Source organism: Mixophyes fleayi, chromosome 2 (assembly GCF_038048845.1).
Source record: "Mixophyes fleayi isolate aMixFle1 chromosome 2, aMixFle1.hap1, whole genome shotgun sequence".
NCBI classification, from domain to species: Eukaryota; Metazoa; Chordata; class Amphibia; order Anura; family Limnodynastidae; genus Mixophyes; species Mixophyes fleayi.
The window spans coordinates 116,162,540-116,186,646 of record NC_134403.1 but is presented as its reverse complement, the minus strand read 5'-3'; the positions used below and the strand labels follow the sequence as shown (position 1 = coordinate 116,186,646).

General features: G+C 40.8%; 1 protein-coding gene across 2 annotated transcripts in view; it reads right to left on the bottom strand.

Moving 5' to 3' along the window:
• Positions 1-23,775, bottom strand: part of NDFIP2 (Nedd4 family interacting protein 2) — an 80,592-nt gene extending 56,817 nt beyond the window's left edge. Inside the window, exons 1-2 of one of the 2 annotated variants that reach the window (XM_075199882.1) lie at positions 23,505-23,775; positions 1,849-2,005 (exon numbers count right to left, since the gene is read on the bottom strand). In XM_075199882.1, the coding sequence (XP_075055983.1) occupies positions 1,849-2,005; positions 23,505-23,546 (199 nt within the window). In that variant the 5' untranslated portion in view covers positions 23,547-23,775. The remainder of the gene's footprint in view (positions 1-1,848; positions 2,006-23,504) is intronic. The other variant, XM_075199883.1, reaches the window with a different exon arrangement.
• Positions 23,776-24,107: the final 332 nt, after the last annotated feature.

The window sequence follows — 24,107 nt, the reverse complement described above, 5'->3', positions numbered from 1 at the left end:
TACCTGACCTGCACTCAGGGGTGTTAATTCCACATTTATTGACTTGGTAATTTGTTGGATGTTTTAAAACACCAACTTCCTGCACATAACATATTATATGCCTATTTATCGCTATTAAATCTGTTTGTCCCATAATAACTTTTATATAAAATGTTTTTGAACTCCTCTACGTGATTTTATGATATAGCCATATATTTTAATTATTTGGGGAATAAGTGACTTTATTTTATTTATTTTGAACTAAATCTTTCTTGAGCACAGTTTCCTTGCTCTGCCTACTTCCAACTTTTAACGCCGACATCCGTCACAATCTCCCGAGACTCTCTACCTCGGGTTTATAGAACCCATTTCATCAATTATCCAAATTTAAGTACGCTTAAGAGAGCGTGAGATAAAGTGTATCAAATCAGAGCATTGGAATGTTAGCAGCAGCGTATTTGGTCCCAGCCAAGTTCTGCATGGCCATGTGTGGGATGGTGTGGCAGCATGTAAGTAATCTGATCATTGAAACATTACTGGCAAAATAGAGTAGAAATGTAAGGTACCTGACAGGATGAGATGGGAAGATTGTGGTGTGAAACATGTCTAATTCAAACAAAATTCAGAAGCCAATCTATTGACCTTTAATGTCAATGAAGTACTCCCATTCCATATGTAGAGAAATATTGAAAAATATTAGCCATGTCCTTGGGTTTGCCAATTCATTAGGAGGTTATATTTACAGATCTCCTTTGTGGCTCTTTTTCCATGCTGGACTAAATCTCATTGATTGCCAGAAAAGGTTCTTCATGCTAATAGCAGTGCATGATAATATGACAGATGAGCAGCATATGGTCGTAGATTGTTGATCTCTTCTTCTGTTATTTTGTGACTGATTGGCGAGGTTTTAAAGATTTTAGAATCACCTAAACTGTAATAAGACTCCTACATCAAAAGCAATAAAATTAATCAAGCTATCAACAATTGGCATTAAAAACAATGGAAAATAAATTCATTCTTTTAACTTACAACTCTGGCCTTTCATTTGCAAAGCAAATATGCTTCACTTCTCTAAAATCCAGTCTTCTAACTCCCGATGTCTCTGATACAACTCCTTTCTCTGCTCATCTGCACCAGTTCCCCCCTCCTCCCTCACCACCAATGGGTTTGTCACCTACTTCAGCCAAAATCTACATCACTCAATGATAGATCTCCTTATGTCACTCAACCACACACACACACACACACAGTCTGATCCGCTCTCAAGTCATTCTCCCCCATAACCTAGAACAAAGTCTCTACATTCAATGTCTCACTCCTCATCCCAATTCCCTCTCCCCGACCACAACATCCAAATTAATATTTCCTTCTTCTAAGCTCTCCTCTTTGCTACTATCTCATGTGATCAACTGTCTCTCCCCACATGGGTGTACCTGCTTCAAAGACTTCTCCTGTGCTAGTACACACCTATGGAATTCCTTAGCACAACTCAGACGACTCTCACAGCCTTTTTAAACCCACCTCTCAACTATAGCCTACACTACTCTCACCTATACTACCACCACTGGAGCGCTCTCGCTGCTGTCCCAATCTCCACACTTGCTCTACATGTCTCAGCTCTGCCCTTTTTCCACTAGATCGTATAAGCAAGACCCTCCCTTACACTTTGTTTGCATGACTACATTTTTATCTAACTTGTATTCCGTTTAATGTATTACTGACTTACAAATTAACAACAATAATAACAGTCAGATCCTGCAACTGTTGGACAGAAACTATAGGCACAGTATGTGTTCTTTGTGAGTATTTCCTGAATGAATTGCCGTTGAACATGACTACCCTTAATTTGCTGAGTATTGCTACACATACCTGTGTCTGTGGTGGTGTCCACAACAATGCTGCTGTACGGAGGTGGAGAGGCATCTACTGCAGATGTTGCTAATGTCTGGGCAGCCTGAGATGCTTGGGTGGAGGTTGATGGCTGTTCTATAGTTGATGTTTCGGAGGAGTCATCCTCATTCTGAAGCTAATAAAAATAAAAATGTGGAGGGAAAAAAAGTAAAATACACATTGACTTAATCTTACAAAATTAAAGGCCCGTTACAACAATATACATTAAAAAGACCTTACACTGAAAAATTACAGCAGTGTATGTTTTTCACTACTTAACACAATTCAGCAACTAGAGTATATGGATAACATTTAATTTTACTATGACAGGGCACACAAATGACAGCCATTTATGCCTGTACTTACTGCAATATTTATTTATTTTTTGTAAAAAAAAAAACTAAAAAAAAAAAAACTATGAACAACTAACTGCATGAGTGAAAAGTATAGTGTATTATGTAAAACTGAGGGACTAAATTATACGCAAAACTTATACCAAACAGAATGAAGTCACTTCTACCTAAAATTATTCACTCAGATCAGGAAAGATTTGTCCCAGGGTGTGAGGCGTGTGACAATACCACTAAAATAATTGATTTAATCCAGCATGTCACTTCTACCAGTACTCCAACCGTTTTACTATCCACAGATGCGGAAAAGGAATTCAACAGAGTTGACTGGGATTTTATGCAGGGGACACTTAGCCATTTGGGTTTGGGGTTGGTGGGACTGGCAAGAATTCAAACATTAAACACACACCCAACGGCCAGAGTTAGGGTCAATGGAGATCTATCAGAACCCATTAATATAGCCGATGGAACAAGGCAGGGCTGCCCCCTCTCTCCCTTGATTTTCATCTTATGTATGGAGGCACTTGCGCGGTCTATTAGAGCAAACCCGGATATCTCCGGAGTCCGGATGTGAGAAAGAGAATTTAAATTAGGACTCTTTGCGGATGATCTTCTTGCAATCCTCACAAACCCAATTGTCTCTATTCCGCACTTAGTATCGGAATTGCGTGTTTTTGGAGAGCTATCTAATTTTAAAATAAATTTCTCAAAGTCAGTGGCCCTCAATATTTCCTCTCCACCTAATGTAATTGAAGGCTTGAAGTTGGCTTTCCCCTTTGCCTGGCACCCCACACATATTAAGTATTTGGGGCTGATAATAAATAAAGTGTCGAAGTCAGCAAATTGGATAAAGTCATTTAAATTAAAATCGAGCAAACTTGGTTGCCTTTGTCTGAAAAGATGCTACGGTACGCTACAGCATAAAAGGGCACGCTACGGCGTAAAAGGGCGTACGCAGCTGCAACATGTGGCAGCAACAGTATTTAGCCTTTTACATACATTCGCACAAACAGGCATACTTGTAAAATAGTACACATTAATGGTAGTTGCAACACAGTCGAAATATAGTAGTATTTATGTTTTATATTATAAGTTATATGCACATTAGTGAAATATATGGAACAGGTTGAAGGAATCATATCATATGTGGTATCATAATAAACCTCTTAACATTTTCTACTGTTCGGTTCACTCTGCGAAGGAATCGCAGAGTGCATACACAAGTTATGAATGATAGGGAATTATGAACTACTTAAGACTAAGGAATCTTGGCGGGAAGAGCAGAGCATACCCCCTGGAGAGATGACCCCCTCCTTTGGATTCTTTAGGATGAACTAGCCAATGATTGACAACCCCTTGGACCTTCCTGAAACCTGGACCAATAGAAGCAAGCTATACCATCTTCATTGTTTTACTGTATTCCTGTGTGCATATAAGCAGCAGCTTCTCATCTAGTGTTCAGACATCTTGTCCCCAGACTTCAGGATTGAATGACTGTACACTGGATCCAGAGCGCCTGCGATAAGTAACGGCTGTACTTATTATAGTTTTCGCTTGAATATCTACTGCTACTTTAAGAGAATAAATCTTTGTGCGTTGGAAACACAACTCGAGATTCGACAATCGTTATTGGTTAGCCACAATACGCACTTAACAAAAGACAATTCAAAGATTCATACGGATTACTTCCTACCCATCACTGCCACTATACGTTCCAACTTAAGGGACTGGCTTCAGAAGGACTTTTCCCTGATAGGTAGAGTTAACATTGTAAAAATGAACCTACTCCCAAGAGTTCTATATCTCCTTCACACACTTCCACTCCATGTCCCCACTTCATGGTTTAATGAGCTACATAAGGCTATTAGACATTTTGTCTGGAGGGACAGGAAATCTCGTTTCAAGCATGACATACTATATAAGCGCAAATGTGACGGTGGTCTTCAGTTGCCACATTTTTCAACATATTATGATGCTGTTATGCTGAACAGGGTTCTTGACTGGACAGGAGGAGGAGGAGACAGGCAATGGGTTTGGAAGAACATGTATTAGATACAGCTATTGATCCGGTCCCATGGCGGTCTTCTCTTCCCAGGATTAAACACCCGACTATCTCCCCCACCCTGGCTAGATGGTCAAAGCTGCGTACTACTCCAAACATTTCCACAAAACACTCTCCCTTGACGGCACTTTTCGACAATCCAGACCTTTTTGGGACGCGGTTATCCTTAACTCCAAATCAATCGTGGGAACCGAATTACCAAATTGCCCGAGATTTTGGCTACTCAATTATACTAATATGCCAATCTCACAATACAAAAAGTCCTTGGTAAAATTTCTCAATAGCGCTGCTAAGGCTGTGATACCGGTCCACTGGAGATCACCGATAGCCCCCACTATAAAAGAATGGTTTACACGAATAGACTTTTATATAGTAATGGATGAAGTAATTTATTCGGCAGAGGACAAAAATAGAGCATTCTACATACTGTGGTCGGAATGGATCGAATTTAAGGACACAGTGTTGTTTGCTCAGTGGAATGTATGAGGCCCAATTCCCCCTGCCCCCCAATGCCTTCCCTCCCAGCCTTCCCCTTCTATCTCTCTGTCCCCTATCCCCCTTACTTTCTTTTATTATCTTTTATAAGAAGGTTTAAGCAGACATACACCACTGTGGGTGAATCTGCAATTGTTGTTGTGTAACGGAATGCTTGAAGTACCATATTTATGTGTTAATACTGTTGCACACATATGTATAAGCTGTTTCACTTCAATAAAAACTAGATTATATAAAAAAAAAAAACTGAGAGCCTTACGTGCATGGAGGTTACAAAAAGCAGATGACTGCCCATAGGCACTTAATGCACTATTGTTCTTCAGTAATCCTTAGATCACACTCTGATAGTGCTCAGCTTTCTTCACAGGAAAGCAAAACAAAAAAACAAAAATAACAGCTGAGCAATATAACAAAATAATTGTGTAACCCACATCTAATGTTGTTACTCAAAATACATGTTTGTCTTTATAAGAACACAATAAATACAAATAATACATAAATGACTCAAGTCTATAAGTGGGACTATATTGTTGTTTTTGGGGAGCCCGAGACCTCCTGCAACTATGTTTATTTTGCAAGTGGATCATTCTTTCTCTGAAGAGAAATAAAAAGAAATATTTGAAACCAGATCGCAATACAATACATCACTCAGCATCATACCCCCTTGCGCATTTTAGCAGAACGTTAAGAGTCGGATAGGGTAGGCATCTTCCAGGCGTCATTACAAAAAAAAAAAAAAGGATTTAAGAGGCGCTCCACATACTCTGCTAGTTGGGGTGAGAGGGAGGTGGTAGGGGTTAACATATCATTAAGGCTGACATCTACTTTGAGGTTGAATGGATTCTCCATATTTTGCAGTTGCCAATATGACTGGCAGCATTTGACGCCCTGTCCCTTCTTAACGTGGCTTCAATTGTATTATAGAAGGTACATTCAGAGTCGATGAGACATCAGATGTCGACAGGAGCCATATTAGGAAAGGCAGCCCTCATCTTTATACAAGGCTAGTAGGTTAATTGGCTGCTATCAAATTGACCCAAGTGTGTGTGTGTCAGGGAATTCAGACTGTAAGCTCCAATGAGGCAAGGACTGATGCGAGTGAGTTCTCTGTACAGCGATGTGGAATTAGTGGCGCATATATATATATATATATATATATATACACATATACACATACATACATATACATACATATATATATACATACATATACATACATATATATATACATACATATACATATATATATATATATATATATATATATATATACACACACACACACAGATATACATACGTACAAACACATACATACACACATATATGATGAATTCTGCCACTGTTTTTGCTTTTTTTTACAGGCTCATAGGCGGAGTTACTAGGGTGGTAACTATTACATATTACCCACAGGCAGTACAGCAGCATTTTTGTTATTGTGAGTTCTAAATTTGAATATTCTAAAAGGTCAAGGTGAGACCTGTAGTTCCAATAGTTACCGACCCCTGCTATATACGTACTTCAGAGTGACCTTGAGCAATATGTGATTCTCCATTTCCCATAATCTTATAGTTTTAACATTTTTCATTTCATGTTGTTCAAACAGCATATAACATGCAATAACCAGATACAACCACCTCTCTAAATCTGTCCTATTCTTGACAACATCCAGTGCAGCGCAGTCATTGCTCTCACACACACAACAATATCAGTGTTTTACAAAGCATAACCTCTTTACAAGACCAGTAAAACTGGAAAAGTCCTGCTTATTTGTACACAAAGAAATGTTACTTACCACTACCCATAACAGTCATGAATAAGATAGAACTTCTATCTGTTGCCGTCAACAGACTACAGAAGGATTCTTACATTTTTGCAACAGAGTAAATAGGACGGTGTGGTGGTGATATATGTGCTTCAGAAAAGTCTGGATTGCTGAAAAGCTCTAAATAACATTTATTTTATACAAAACTGCTAAATAGATTGTATGAAAGGCAAAAATAATGCATGTATTGAGTTCACCTCACATTAGTAGGATGCAACTTGCTGAATGTGCTACAAACTGATGTGAATGGACTATTTGTGCTTAGGGGTTAATTATTTCTGTTTCTCCACATGCAATTAGTTAAAAAAATGTGCCAGAGCAACACTCCACACTATCCATGTAAGAGAGACTACAGCCTGGATTTGCAGGAGTGATGAGATAACTCCCTCCCTTGGTGACCTCACATCCTCCGTCTCCTCCAAACAATGACCAGTGTAGGTGTGCTATGACTAAGCAGGTAGACTGACCTTGTTCTTGACTGACTATAATGCCTTGCAAAGCTTTTAGTTTCCCATGCTTGGATGTCTTTGCAGAGTCTCCCTGGCAAAGTTTCAATAAATAATGGGACTTTGTTCTTGTGTGCTCTGAAAATACTGAAAAAGTTTCTGCATTTATAGCACATATACTACATCATGTTAAAGGAGGAGGAAGTGCTGTGTGTCTACTGCAGACAATTACTCTGTCAGGTGTCAGAGCAAAAAACATTTAGTGTTCATGCAGCCTATGCAGTAGGTTAACCCAGCGGTTCCCAAACTTGGTGCCGCGGCTCCCTGGGGTGCCGTGGCCAGGGGCGCTGGTAAGCAATGCGGGGGGGGGGGGGAGGGGGGGGGGGGTTGCTTGGTAATTATTTTGGCTTAAGGGTGCCTTGAAAAAATTATGGAGACCCTAAGGGTGCCTCGAACTGAGAAAGTTTGGGATCCACTGGGATAACCTATGGCTGACTAGTCAAACTGGAAGGAAGACCTCAGCAGTCAATCACAGGCAAACTTGCTACACAAACATTGTAAATGCATAGTAATCACAACATGGCCTTATCTGTGAGGAGTTTGTATGTTCTCCCAGTGTTTGCGTGGGTTTCCTCCGGGTGTTTCCTCCCAGACTCCAAAAACATACTAGTAGGTTAATTGGCTGCTAAGAATTTGACCCTAGTCTGTGTGTCTGTCTGTGTGTGTATGTATGTTAGGGAATTTAGACTGTAAGCCCCAATGGGGCAGGGACTGATGTCAATGAGTTATCTGTACAGCGCTGCAGAATCAGTGGCGCTATATAAATAAATGATGATGATGATGATATCATCAAACCACTAAGAAGATGAGCATGTGACATCTTTGGGGGCCACGTGTAATCCCAAGACTGCTCACCATGACCTATATATTGTGTACATTACTTTGAGAGCAGACCTGTGAATGGTGACCAGTTTGCCTTCACAAGGATAGCGAATGAAGTTTTGCACTAGCTCATACCACAATGACAGTACCAACAGCAGACATTCCATCTTTTCTCTATAACAGCTATTTGTTCCATTCTATCTAAAAGAGCCATCCTCTTCTAAGGAAAATACACCATTCAGAAATATGGTTTACATTTGCTTAAATATTTTAACAAATATTAAAAATAAAAACATACGGGGCAGGAAGATGTTCAACAGTAAACCTCCTCTCGCTACATATTTCTATTTTGCATTGCTTTGTAAACAAAAGCTAACTCTTGAACAAAGGGTTTAAAGTTTACAAAATAAAGAACCTTTCAGTGTAATGTAATATGTCTTTAAATGATACTAAACTACCAATATAAAAATTAAACCTAGGAGAGAACCAAATTAAAAAAAAAGGTTGTTATGTACAAGAATTAAAAGATTACGGAAAGCCTCAACTACTTATGAAAACAAAACACCACACAGACTTGTGCCAGAACTTTACAGCTCCAGAACTCTACTGTAACATGAATTAAGGTAACAGCCCATTAGCGTAACAAACAGAACCAGTTCCAAAATACACATTACAAGCAAGCTTTGTACTCAAAGACTTTAGCAATGTATGTATTTATCCAATTTACTTCACTATCAAAAGTGTTTTCATGATAAACACATGCACCTTTTAAATGATATATATTTAACATTTTAAATAAAACATTAACAATGTAACACTAATCGTTTAGTAGCTTAGCATTGATTCAACTGTATGTCACTCTCACTGTATAAGATCTGTAAACGCTGTTCGTACTGGGAACAGGGAAGACCAATATCTTGTGAGATCTTTTTGTTTTACAATCAAAATAAATAAAATGATCACATTTCTAGCACGGTAACTAGGAACGTTTCCATATTTGGTATCCCTAAATTGTATCTCAAATTTCAGTGTGAAGTCAGCATGCCTACTTATCACTTTATATAATATCCCATTCACACTGACTCAAAAATCTGGGTTATTTCCGGGGGGGGGGGGGGGGGGGGGTTGGGGGTGCCCGCGACGACCCGGGTCGAGGCTCAGTGTGAACAGGTCCAGGGGCATGTTTTGGAGGGTTATTCCCGGGTCTGACCCGGGTAGCCTCCAGTCTGAATGGAAAGACTGGGTATCAACAAAAGATATTGAAAAGTTAAAGAAAGAAAAAAACATTACAAGAGGAGACAATCAAAGCACCTCTTGGATTGTTCCATGGAGACCCGGGCAGACCCATGTTCAGTGTGAACATTCAGCAATATCCTGGATTAATAAACCCAGCAGTGTGAAAGTGGAAGAACATAATAACGTTCCATTAAATTTATATCAATATGAGAAAAGTATTACCAATGGGGCAGGGACTGATGTGAATGATTACATATTCTCTGTACAGTGCTGTGTAATATGGTTGACCAAAAGGCACAGACTTTCCCCCATTCCATCTATATTAAAGTAGTAAGTAATGATAAAAATATAATAAAATAAAAATAAGCAGCCAACATTAGCAATAGTACTAGTAATTAAATTGGTCATTGAAATCTGGCAGGCATACATCAGAAGCAGTACCTCAAATTCTGACACTATGCAGTCTTTTCAACCAATCCTGGCTTTAATGTACCCAGTAAAGTCTCAATAAATGAATGTAATTCACATGAAATGTGAATTTCTACATTTGCTTCCCTTTCAGTTATTAGTGGTTTTATGTATATGTAGATGACATTTTGTTAGCAGCAAAAAAAGACGCTTAGTCTAAAAATATGAAAATATTTTAAAAAAACACAACAAGCAGTTTCACATAGTATAAATAGCATGGGTGTAGACGATTTAGAAAATCTCCAAAAATAGCAAGATTTTATTTTTATTATTATATGAGTCAACATTAAACACCTTATCATTCCATTTTGGAATCCCCTTCCCCACATCCACTTTGCATGTTGTGAAATGACCTCCAGATGGGCAATAAATACAAATGGTGATTATGTGTTATAAACTTTATGTAGAAACTAAATTACAGTTCATATGAGGTGTTTAAACTTTATACAATAATAAAATCATATTAATCATAACCATTATCCGAATGCTCCTCACGCTCATCACTTAGAAAAGATAATCATAGAAGTCTTCCTTGTTAAAATATTTCCATCATTGTAGGGCTACAAGGTGACTTAATGGTTAGCACTTCTGGTTCACAGCACTGGGGTTCGATTCCTGACCATGGCTTTAGCTGCACTGTATGTTCTCTCCAAGTTCGCTTGGGATTCCACCGGGTGCTCCGGTTTCCTCCCACACTCCAAAGACATACCTGCACGTTAATTGGGTGCTATCAAATTGACCCTAGTCTGTCTGTCAGTGTGTGTGTGTGTGTGTGTGTGTTATGGAATTTAGAATGTAAGCTCTATTGGGGCACGGACTGATCTGGGTTCTCTGTACAGCGCTGAGGAATTAGTGGCGCTATGTAAATAGCTGATGATGATGATTGTAGCTAGTTCTTGTGTGTATCTAGTGTCTGCTAGTCCCTGTTGGTTCAGGTAGGCAACTGTGTGCCCAGGGAGACAATGTCCCTGTTTTGAGTCTCTATAGTGCACTGGAATATATGTCTCCAGCAATGTGGAACAAACCAACTGTGTGGGAGTCACATCTGAAATGAAACATCTGTATTTCATGTCTTACATGGACTAAAAAGTCTGTGTTAGAGAATGGAAGTGAGCTTGCATAGATCTAATAGTAAGCGCTCGGGCATTCAGACTTTAGCCTAGAAAATACGCGGCCCTCCCAGCCTTCAACCACGGCACCCAGCTTCTCACTTTACTGTCATATTAGTTTGTAACACTTTTTTGCTTTTCACGTTTCAAATGTCTGCTAATGTGTTATTACATATAGGTGTCTCTTTCTTTGATTAAATGTATTGTTTCATCTTATTACTGAGATTAATGGAATGTGCAATCCTTTTGAAGATTAGAGGGGCACCCATGCGGCCCCTGAAGTATGTTCAGGTTACCTGTCACTGTAGTATATAGCATACCATTGTAGTGTAAGATACAACAGCAAATTAGCAATAGGCCATTCGTGAGAGTAGGAGTTAAGACTTAAGTAGAAAATAGGCAGAGGAAGATTCTAATAAACATGCAGCAAGTTAAGGGCTTGTCCTCACATACACATGCAGTATGTGCCAATGGTAAATTCACCACTGGGAAATCATTCCTAGGTCAGAATAAAAGTGCAGCTGTAAACTGGGAAGGTAAGTCCAGTGTGACTTTCAGGCAGCATACTTTGAAGAAATAAATGCATCTTTGTACATAAATTAGCTGCTGGTTTATCTGACCAAAAAGAGTCAATATGAGGTTTACAGAAAATGTTCTTGATAAATACAAATCAAATGAAGACCACCAGCAGGGGTTGGGGATGGGGCTTTCAGTAAATATTCACACCTCAGTAAGCACGAAGGGCCTGAGTCATTAAGGAGACCAAAGCAAAAAAAAAATAGTATAGTATGATCCTGGACAAACCATGTTACAAAGCAAGGGGTGCAAATGAGTTTATTATTTTGCACTTAAGATAAATACTGACTGTTTTTTCATGTAGCACACAAATACTTGATAGCTTTATTTATACACTGAAATCTTAAGTTGATCTAGGACATGCTCTATTCCAACTATAAATCTGCCCCCACATTTTAAATTTATCTCCCTTTCCACTGCCAACCATATTACACAGCAACATACAGAGAATGTGTAATCGTTCACATCAGTCCCTGCCCCATTGGAGCTTACAGTAGATTATGACTGCTCCCAAAAGACTGCTTTACAGGCCTATCACCAAAAGCTATTTACCTCTATGTCAGGTCTGAATAAATCATGGTCACCAGGTCATCATAGTGATTAAACAAATGTGTTCTGGCTACCAGATAAGTCCCCCTCTCTTGCCAGTGCTCTATAATTAGCATGACACCCAGTATTTAGCTCTATAGGTTAGAGAGTGGTAATTGGCTCAGCATAAGCAATAGCGTTCAGCTGAACAGTGGGTACGTTTGCAAAAAAGAGATACCGTGTAAAGGTATAGCCTCACATTTATAAATACGGCACTGAAATTTTTTGAAAGGTTCCCTCCCTTGTGCTTTCTCTATGCCAGGTCCGATTTGTGACAAAAAACAGTTTCTTTTCCTTGGAATGGACACTGTAGGTTCTCCACATCATCATCATTTATTTATATAGCTCTTCTCTCCTCTCTGTGATCTCTCTGACTTCTCCAACTCTCCCTTCCCACTATCTGACCACCACCTCCTCTCCTTCACTCTGTCCTCCTCCCCTGCTCCTGCCTCGCCCAAAGCCACCCTCACTAGACGTAACCTGGATGCTATTGACCCCACCTCCTTCTCCTCCTCTCTCGAAACTCTCCTTTCATCCTTTCCCTCCCTGGCCTGTCCAGACCAGGCCTCCTCTCTCTACAATCACTCCCTCACCACTGCCCTGGACGCTATTGCCCCGGCCTCTTCTATCCGCCGATGCCGCATTATTCCCCAACCCTGGCACTCAAAACTCACCTGCTTCCTCCAAAGATGCTCTCGCACTGCTGAACGCCTCTGGAGGAAATCTCGCTCCCTGGCTGACTTCCTCCACTTTAAATTCATACTCTCTTCTTTCGCCTCTGCCCTCTCCCTCGCTAAACAATCCTTCTTTAAGTCCCTCATTTCTTCTCAGTCCTCCAATCCCTGCCGCCTCTTCGCCACCTTCAGCTTTCTCCTCTCCCCCCCCCCTTCCCCCCTCTGTCCCACCTTCCCTCTCCGCTTCTGACTTTGCCACTTTCTTCTCTTCCAAAATTGAGGCCATCAGACTGAACATCGCCTCACCTCCCCCCATCAACCAACTCTGGTGCTCCTTCAGCCCTACAACCGGTGAAGAAGTTCGCTCCCTTATTCTTTCCTCTCCACCCTCTACCTGCCCTCTCGATCCCATCCCCTCACACCTCCTTCGCTCTCTCTCTCCAACGGCCTGCTCTTACCTAGCACTCTCCTCTGGTGTAGTACCCTCCTCTTTTAAACACGCTCTTATCTCTCCTATCCTCAAAAAACCCAATCTTGACCCCACCTCTCTTGCTAATTATCGCCCTGTCTCTCTTCTCCCCTTTGCCTCCAAATTACTTGAGCGGATTGTCTGCAGCCGCTTAACCAGGCACCTCACGGACAATTCCCTCCTTGACCCTCTCCAATCTGGCTACCGCCCCCTCCATTCTACCGAAACTGCCCTGGCCAAGGTCACTAATGATCTCCTATCAGCCAAATCCAAGGGTCACTTCTCCGTACTCATCCTCCTTGACCTCTCTGCAGCCTTTGACACCGTGGACCACCCCCTCCTGCTGCAAACTCTTCTCTCTCTCTGCCTCTCTGGTTCTGTCCATGCCTGGTTCGCCTCATACCTCGCTAATCGCTCCTTCTCTGTATCCACGTCTGTTTCTTCCTCCTCCCCCTACCCTCAGGAGTCCCGCAGGGCTCTGTTCTTGGCCCTCTACTCTTTTCGCTCTACACTTCCTCCCTTGGTGCTCTCATCTCCTCCTTCGGTCTTCAGTATCCCCTTTATGCTGACGACATTCAACTCTATATCTCCTCTCCTGATCTTTCCTCCTCGCTCGGGTATCCGACTGCCTCTCCGCCATCTCCTCCTGGATGTCCGAGCGCTTTCTCAAAATCAATATCTCTAAAACTAAACTCATTGCCTTTCCTCCGCCCAGACTCCCATCCCACCATGACCTCTCTATTGTCGTCAACAACACCACCATCTCCTCTGTCACCCAACTTCGCTGCCTGGGTGTCACCCTCGACTCCTCTCTCTCTTTTGCCCCCCACATTCATTCCCTTGCCAAAGCCTGTCGCTTCCAACTACGCAACATCGCCCGCATTCGTCCTTTTCTCTCTCAGGATGCCACCAAAACTATCATCCATGCACTCATCATCCCCCACCTTGATTATTGTAACCTCCTCTTCACTGGCCACCCCACTCCCGTCTCTCCCCCCTCCGCTCTATACTCAATGCGGCCGCAAGACTCATCTTCCTCTCACGCCGCTCTTCATCTGCCTCGCCTTACACTGGCTCACCTTCCCCTACAGAGTCCTTTTCAAACTCCTCACCACCACTTACAAGGCTCTCTCCAACTCTACTGCCCCTTATATCTCTAACCTCCTCTCCATTCCCACTCCTGCCGGCTCCCTGCGCTCAGCCAACGACCGCCGCCTCTCCTCCACCCTTATCACCTCTTCCCACTCCAGAATCCAAGACTTTTCCCGTGCAGCCCCCCTTCTCTGGAACGACCTCCCTCATTCCATCCGTCTCTCTCCTACTCTGTGCTCCTTCAAACGTGCACTCAAAACTCACCTCTTCCTCAAAGCCTACCAACCATCTACTTAACCCCCATCTCCTCCCTTTGCTCGTCCTCCCTTCTCGCCTCTTGCCTCAACTGGCTCCTCTTGTGCCTGGTCAGTTTACCCTCCCTTAGGATGTAAGCTCGTATGAACAGGGCCCCCTCCCCTCCTGTCTCCATACCTGTTCTTCCGCTCCGTCTTTACTGCATATGACTAGCCGGAGTTTCTGAAGTATTGGTACTTTTTTTTCATTGTTCTGTATGGTTTCACCCTGTATGGTCTACTGTTAGTACTGTGTGCGGCGCTGCGGATACCTTGTGGCGCCTAACAAATAAATGATAATAATAATAATATAGCGCCACTGATTCTGCAGCGCTGTACAGAGAACTCATTCACATCAGTCAGTGTGAGTTTCTTTTGGGGTGCTTTGGTTTCCTCCCACAGTTACATCTTAATGTCTATGTCCCAGTATATTAGATAATTTAGACAGTAAGCTAGGGTAGAGAGTGATTAAACATTCTCTGTAAAAAGGTGCTTAAAACATGTTGGTGCTATATGAACTAAAGGTTAATAATAATACTAATAATACTAATAATAATAATAACGAAATGCAGAGCACCGCACAGGGGTATGACAGACATCGGTATGGATTGAAGAATTGAATAACTGTCTAATTTGTCACTACACAAACATACAAACAACTATTTGGGTGTTGATACATTACACTGCACAACAAATCTCTTCTCATTCCGGTTTCTGGTTACCGTTTCTTAGCTTTGACTGACTGATAATCTCTCGTCCTACACATGCTGAAAACTGCTTTTACAGCTGTTATTATGCAAGTTGTTTATAGATAAACAACTCTTCAAATAATATGACACAAAGCATTGCATACCAGTGAGTTGGCCTTTCCGGAGAAATATACAAGACGACAAAATAACATAATTACTGTTTACATCTAATTGCCCATATATTAAAACTTAATTGTAGCAGTGAGTATTAGATGTCAATAGTTAAAAGGTGCCAATAAAAACTGACCTATAACAAACAGAGAAAAATGGGAAACAACAGGTTGTTACTGGGGTGCAAAGACCTTAGCAATATTAAAGTCACAACTTCATTAATAAATGTTAATATTACAATGATGTTTGTTTTTTATGTCCTGCATTATCTTTTTCTTTTTTTAAGGCAGTGAAATAAAAATAAATCTAATTGGAAAAAAAAACGACTTTTATAGAAATGTGGGGCGTTTATATAAATGTATTGATATCAGTCAACCTTTTAATAATATTCTTCAGGTACTTCTAAGGGATAACTACAGGGGCGGGCTGGGCCAGGGGGGCATCGGCCCCCCGGGCCTCTCAGACTCATCGCTGTTAGGGCCGGCCAGGAGGCCAGCCGGCCGCCCCCCGATGCAATTTCTCCGGATTTTTACCTGCGGCCGCATCTCATGACACGGGATGTGGCCACATCATCAATGACGCGGCTGCATCCTGTGTCATGTGATGCGGCCACCTGTGCACCCCCCGTCTAAAATCTGCCAGCCCGCGCCTGGATAACTACTTCATTCTCACATAGGTATCTAGTTAATCTAAGAGACAAATCAAAGAACTGCATAAAGTCACTGACATTGGATAATTTATCTGTGCCTGTATCATGATCAGTTTACCAATTTTTTTTTTTTTTTTAAATGTTTCTTTCTTTTGACTGCCCTTACACAATAACATTAACTGTCTCTGAATATCTATTTAAAAATCCCATTCAGGGGGGTATATTCAATTGTCCGGAAGTCCCGCCAAGTAAAAACTACTATCGTTATAACAGTAGTAGTTAGCTGGATTTCAGCTCGTGGCTCAGGGAGCTGCGAGCTGAAATCCAGCGAGAATATTATATATATATATATATATATTAGTTAACATTTATTAAAGAACTCTATGGAGTAAGGGATTTAATTTCCCCGCGATGTTCTAAAGAAGCTTTCTGCTTACGACTCAGGGAGCTGCGAGCAAAAATCAACGTTGAAATTACCGTACTAACTGTGCGCACTCCGTGTTGTTCTTTAGAACAGTTCTGGCAATTCCCCCTATGTTTAGTATGAAAACAATGATACAATCACATGTATAAAAGATTCTTCCAACACAATGAACTTGGCAGGCACATAAATGATCAAATGACCAAAATAATATTCTCTGTCCATCCAGCTCAACAACATTCATATATGTGTAAACACTGGAAATGTCCAATAACTATATTGGTCCTTATGGGGAACAGTGATCCACTTGTTTAATCCAAATATAAATGTTATAAAGTTTCCAATTTCACCTCTTGAAAAAGCTCAAAATAAATTGGTAGAATTCATATCTTCCACAAATGCTCATAAACACGCAGATGGTACTCAATTCAATCCTTTATAGCCAACAACCCACTGCAAGGGCTCACAATTAAACTCCAATTCAATTCTCTTTTAAGCAACCATAGAAGCCATTAGGGAAGTCTGTTCCATGTTATCATTTCAATTATATAGTAGCTGTACCTTAAGATCCAGATAATAGTTCCTAGAACGCAATAGAGGCAGGAATTTCAGAAAGGACACTGTTCCCAAACAAATGTTGATTAGCAAGATAGGAGTATAAGCAGAAAGTTATAGACAGGAACCTGCTCAAGCGATAAAACACTATCTCTAATTTATTGTAATTGTGGTTGAGAGTAGCATCTCCTAGAATTATAAATGAAGACATGCTAATATTAAAAAGGGAGTGACCTTTACTTTAAGGACAAACATTTTTCGATGTGGCTAGTAATCTAGTAAGAATCTACTTCCACCAGGTTTTCCAAGTTGGAATTTCCAAAATGTATTGCAAACAGTGTGCATCATTAGGTTACATAACATAAGCAATGATAATACTATAAGCCAGATACATATCGTACTGAACTGAGTAATTCCTCTGATTTAATTAGTGACTAAAGACAATCATTTTTTCTTAATCCAAAAGAGTACAATAACTGTACTAGAAGGACAAAATATACACTATATAGAGAAAAGTATTGGGACGCTTGATCATTACACCAACAAGGACTGTAATGACATTATATTCAAATACATATACTTTAATACGGAGTTGGTCCCACTTTTGCAGTGATAACTTACACTCTTCTTGGAAGGCTTTCCACAAGAGGTTGGAATGTTTCTGTGGGAATTTGTGCCCAATCATTCTGTAGAGCATTTATGAGGTCAGGCATTGAAGTTGGCCCGTTCTAGTTCATCCCAAAGGTGTTCAATGGGGCTGAGCTCAGGGCTCTGTGCAGGCCAGTCAAACACACCAAGTTTATCAAACCATGTATTTGTAGCCCTTGCTTTGTGCACAGTCATGTTGGTATGGAAAAGGGCCTTCCCAAAACTGTTTCTACAAAGTTGGAAGCATAGCATTGTCCAAAATGACTTGCTATGCCGAAGCATTAAGATTGCTCTTCACTGAAGATAAGGGCCCTAGCCCAACCACTGAAGATAAGGGCCCTAGCCCAACCCCTGAAAAACAGCCCCATACCATTGTCTCTTCTCCACCAAACTTCACAGTTGGCATAATGCAGTCAGGCAGGTAATGTTCTCTCGGTATCCGACAAACTCAGACTCTTTAAACCACTCCATCTGATGCTTGGTTTTGGTGATGTGAGGCGTACATGCAGCTGCTCGGTCATGGAACCCCATTCCATTAAGCTCCCGCTCACAGTTTTTGTGCTTACATTAATGCAGAGTGGAAGTTCGGAGCTCTTCAGCTATGGAATCAGCAGTGCATTGGCGACTTTTACGCACCATGCGCCTTAGTAGTTGTTGACCCCGCTCTGTGATTTTACGTGGTCTTCCGTTTCGTGGCTGAGCTGCTATTGTTCCTAAATGCTTCCACTTTCTAATAATATCACTTACAATTGACCGTGGAATATCCAGCAGGGATGAAACTTCATGAACCGTCTTACTGTAAAGGTGGCATCCTATAACAGTACCATGCTTGAAGTCACTAAGCTCTTTAAAACAACCCATTTTGTATAACAAATGTTTGCAAATGGAGACTGCATGGATGGGTGCTTGATTTTATATACCTTTGGCAATGGGTCTGATTGAAACACATCAATTCAATAATTAACAGGTGTGACCTAATACTTTTGTCTATATAGTGTATTTATGACAATATTGTACCAGGTCTATTATCTGTGTGGTTGTTGTAACACCTCAGCCAGTACTTCTAAGAGTCATAAATATTTTCCACACAAGCATGTAAGAACCAAGACCGTGGCTTCTTTTTACTAACACAATAACTTGCCACTAATAGGTATAGAACTATTCTATATTTTAGAAGAAAAGGAGATAAAACAGATCAGGAAGTTGTACAGTTAGTATGAGATATACTACTTTATAGAAGTTTCAAGAGGTACAGAGGAGTTTACTATATGTACCAGGATCAGTAATCCTTATGCAATATGCTAGTTGCTATTTGAGTCTGTTTACAGCATGCTCATCTATACATTTGCTATTTTTAAGTTTTGCACATGTTCGGTTATGCTTCTTCCTGTGTGTATAGTCGGGTTTCGATGATCATTAGGCATATAAGAAAATCCACCAAGGAAGCTCTGTTTAGATTCCATGAGGATCACAGAAATTTGGTTTTTTTCTATTTCATTTTCTTTTAAAAAACAACTGATTTTTCCAAGGAAACACCCATTATGATTTAGTATTTTAAAATTGAAGCACTCTCAACAGAATAATAAAACCCATCAGTACAGTCAATATTACAGAACACATATTTTAGCAGTGCATCAAATGTAAGAGCACTGGCTCAATACCAAATGCACCACAGAACTAACCTGTCCTGATTTGTTAATGGGCCATCCTGCTCCTGCTATGCTCAGAGAGAATGTGTGATTGTATCTTTAAAATTGGCCAGACCATGTGCAAGGTATTCTGGGTTGTCAATTTGCTTAATGTGTCTTCGGTCAAGCCGTCTGACCTCTCTAAGAGGCGAATGCTGCAGCCCTGTTAGCCTCATGAAGCTAATCTGGTAAAACTGTACATTAGGTGAACTCATGTCTATTTAATGCTCTCCATTCCCACAGAGAGCAATACGATAGCAGTGCCAGGGTAGGGGACACACAGCTTAGATAACAGTGGATAGCTCTATACAATATGCTCCATGTGTGAATGGAAAGAGAAGGATGCCCACTTACCTCCAGGTATCATGGCCAACAGCAGCAGAGTGCTCCCTAAGACCGAAGGCATCTTGCTCACTGTCAGGAATTTGCATCCTAGCAACCAGGTGTCCAGCTCCTCCCATGGTGCAGTAAGGAGCATGGGCACCTGGGGTGAGCATCTACCAAGTTATCCCCTTCCTGTGGCCTGTGTCCAGCGCAAGGCTCATGCCTAGTGTACTAGAAGTGCTAGGCCTGCCTCCAACCACCTCCTACTGTCATGCATAGGATTCCTAAGAAATGATGATATGATATTAATTGATGGTGGGGAAAGCTTAATCTCTTGAGCCTATTAAATAGCACATCACATTTAATTATTGTCTTACTCTAGTAAGCAGTAAGATAACTACATATGACGTCTGCTACTGGTTTGTCATTTATCTCTTATTTTAACCCGTTTATTCTCCTTCCTGCCCAAATCAAGCTGTTCCATGCACAAGAAGGGTTTAAAGAGCAAGTTAAGTACCTTTTAAAAAAATCATCATCTAGGTTCCAAAATCTCTCCAGAGAGCAGCCAAGTGTGGCTTCCAAGCACACACATATTCAAAGTTTTCAGTATGCCATGAGATGGCAGAGGAGGGAGAAGCAGGGTGCGGATTTTACAGTGCAGACAGAGTTCAAAGGGGCATTCCAAAGCCTCTCAGCTCTCTACATCACGTACTATGTGACTGTGGTTGCCATGGTAGTCAATGCAGAATTGTAAATTATTTATAGCGGCTTGAAGAAACAAACAAAGGAAAATTGTAATTACCAAGCTTCTTTTTATAACCTTATAACTTATCATAAAAAAATGTAACAAATAAACATTTTTTCATGGCATTTCTAAATCAATCACATCAGTCCCTGGCCCAGCGGAGCCAATGATCTATGTTCACTATCACACAGACATTAGGATTAAATTTGTCAACAGTCAGTTAACCTATCATTATTTCCTATATTATATAATGTGTATGTTCTGCCATCAGGACATGACCGCTATATAAATATTTAGAATATTGTCCATGGACTCACTGCTCACTTTATTAGGTACACCTACTGATTAATGCAAATATCTAATCAGCCAATCATGTGGAAGTGACTCATAAAAGCATGCAGAGATGGTCAATCGATTCAGTCGTTATTCAGACCAAACACCAGAATGGGAGAAGAAATGTGATCTAAGGGACTTTGACTGTGGAATGATTGTTGGCGCCAGACGGTCTGGTTTGTGTATCTACAAAACTGCAGCGATATTTACATACAACAATCTGTAGAGTTTACAGAGCATAGTGAGCAAAAGAAACAACAACCAGTGAACGGTAGTTCTGTAGGCAAAAATATCTTGCCAGTAAGAGAAGTCAGAGATGGCCAGACTGATTCAAGCCGACAAGAAGATGACAGTAACTCAAATAACCGTGGTGTGCAAAAGAGCACCTTTAAATGCACAACACGTCGAGCCTTAAAGTGGATGAACTACAGTAGCAAAAGATCACATCAGGTTCCACTTCTATCAACTAAGAACAAGAAACTGAGCCAACAGTAGGAACAGGCACACCTAAGCCAGACAGATGAAGACTGGAAACATTGCCTGGTCTGACAAATCTTGATTTTTTTCTGTGACATACAGATGCTACGGTCGGAATTTGGCATAAGCAACTTGAATCCATGGATCCATCCTGCCTTGTGTCAATGGTGCAGGCTTGTGGTAGTGGTGCAATGGGATGGAATGTGTTCATGGCACACATTAGGCCCCTTAGTACCAAGTGAGCATTGTTTAAATGCCACATCCTACCTTTGTATTGTTGCTGACCATGTGCATTTATGGCCACAGTCTACATATCTTCTAATGGCTACTTCCAGCAGGATAACATGCCATGTCACAAAGTACACGTCATCTTAAGCAGGTTCCATGAACAATGACAATGAGTTCAGTGCACTCCAAAAGCCCCCAACAATCACCAGATCTCAATCCAATAGAGCACTTAAGAGATGTTGTGGAACGAGAGATTAGGAGCAAGAATGTGCAGCTATGTCAACATGGACCATGTGCCACCATGTCAACATGAACCATGTGCCAACATGTCAACATGAACCATGTGCCAACATGTCAACATGGACCACAGTCTCTAAAGAACATTTCTAGCACTTTGTTGAATCCATGTCACAAATAGTTCAGGGGGCCTACTCAATACTAGAAATGTGCACATATTAAAGTGGCAACTGAGTGTGTATATATTGATGTCATATCCACACTACTACAGGAACAACCCTTCACATTTGACCATAAACACTCTGGGAAATATGAAATCAACACAAGCAATGCTCTCCAGTCTACAATGTTAGTTCATTTACCGGTACATGAAACTATGTAGACATATCATTTATTTTAAAAACAAGTTATTGTAGGGATTTCCTGGCTCATTCAACAAGCAGAAAGTATGATCCAGGAAGATGAGATTTGTTAAAATCATATTATGAACGTGGTAATGCGAAGCATGTATTCTACAAGTTTCTCTGATACTTAGGCCACTAGATAGCACCATCCCATTGGAGTCTGTGAAAATATTTTAAATTATAAAAAAAATAAGTTTCTCTGATGACAACTTATACCCACAGGTTTGACTGAAATGTTATAAAAATAACATTTATTTTTTTTTGCTCTATTGATGCAATCTAGGTTTTTTTATATTAAAAATACATTTATCATCTTTTATATGCAATGCAATATCTGTGTTTAAGAAAAAAAATGAAGAAAATTTAGAAAGAAGGTTAAAAAAAAAAATATTGTAAAAAGCTGTTATTTTATAATGTAAGGCAAAGATTCTAAAAGAAGTTGCATTATAGATAATCCATTAAAACCAAAATACTTCTCTTCTGACTTATCAGATATAAAAAAACACAGGTCAAAGTATAACACAAATAATCTGTGTTGCAATGCATATAACTATAATTTACTGAGTAATACAAAGTTATTACAGATTCACTTATTCATGCTGAACATAATTAATGTGAAACCCACAACTGAAACTCTTGAAGAGAAGTCAAAACATGACCAAGCTTAATGAGCAAATAAGGATTACAAAATAGAATATATTTTCATACCTAATAGATATATTCCCAGATATAAAACTGAATAGAAAATGATGGTCTTACAAGCATTAAGTTGTAGCCTGCATGTTGTGGCACAGAGAAGAACATAGTCTAACATACCATGGTCAGACTTCTAACCAAGGGCAGGGGGTAAGGAGGAGGGGCAGGGGGGGGGGGCATCTGCCCCTGAGTCAGTCCCATAGTGGTCTATTTTGGGCTAGGTCACTAGGCCACCCACATTTTTTTTTCTTCTGAAATGTTCCTAACAGACTACTGAATGGAGTCTTGCCACCCCCCCCCCCCCCTTTCAGAGGGCTAAAATTCTCCAGCCCTCCCCTGCTTCTAACCCATGAACAAGACAGAAAGATAAATATAAAATACTAAAGATGTGAAGAATACACGAATGCAGCAAAAATTAGTCATTTAAACATCTGAAAGGGGCAGAGTGGGCTTGATAGGAGAAATGAAATAAAAAAAGGAAACATTGATTACATCATAATTTACACACAATACATAAAATTAAGTGGATGTTTTTCTTAATAAAAAGCACCAGTTAGAACACTACAGAAAAAAAAGAGCATAGCAATAACTGATAATGGCACATAAATCTAATCCAGTGGCAGACATTGGTTAGGATACATGATGCACTAATACAATGTCATCATAGCCTCAGTCACACAAGGGGGAAGGCTGCTGTCACTGACTGTATACAGACAATAGTAACGCATTGCAGCGGGCCCACTGCAGTGTCTCCGCACATCTACCTGTGTGACATCACATACTACGTCACCATGCCTACAGCACTCACCACTTGGTATCGGTTGGCAGCCTGAAGGTACTGATGATCCATGACCCACGGGAAAGCTCCCAACACGTCTGCCCCGGCCTGGCTGGTTGTCCCTATGGGAGACTCCGCTTCCTGTATCTTGTACAGCAGTTTCCTGTGTGACTGAATCTAGCGCTTCCTCTGTCTGTGTCCCCGGTGATCCACAAAACACAGCGCTGTCTCCCTGCTGCTAGCCTTCGCTAGGGACTGCGCCGCCTCCAACTCCCGTGGTTACACCCGCACTGCACTTAGGCGTGGTCAACTCCAGGAGGGGCGTGGCTTCCAGCACCCGGGATGCCCTGTGGTTGTCATGGATTCAGGAGAACGCCAGTGATCCCCTGGGTGACATTACTGCGTAGGGGTTCCGGGGAGTAACTAAAAGTAGTCACATACAGGAATGCCTCGCGTTTACATGTCCTGCGCTGCCTGCAGGCTGATGATACAGTAAATTGCACGAATGCAATAGCGCTAAATAATTTATAACGCTAAATACTTTAAATGATGACTCCGAAACAAATTTACCGCATTCTAAGGTAGTGTGTGTGGGGGAGGGGGGGTCTATGCATCAATAAGTTACAGTTCTAC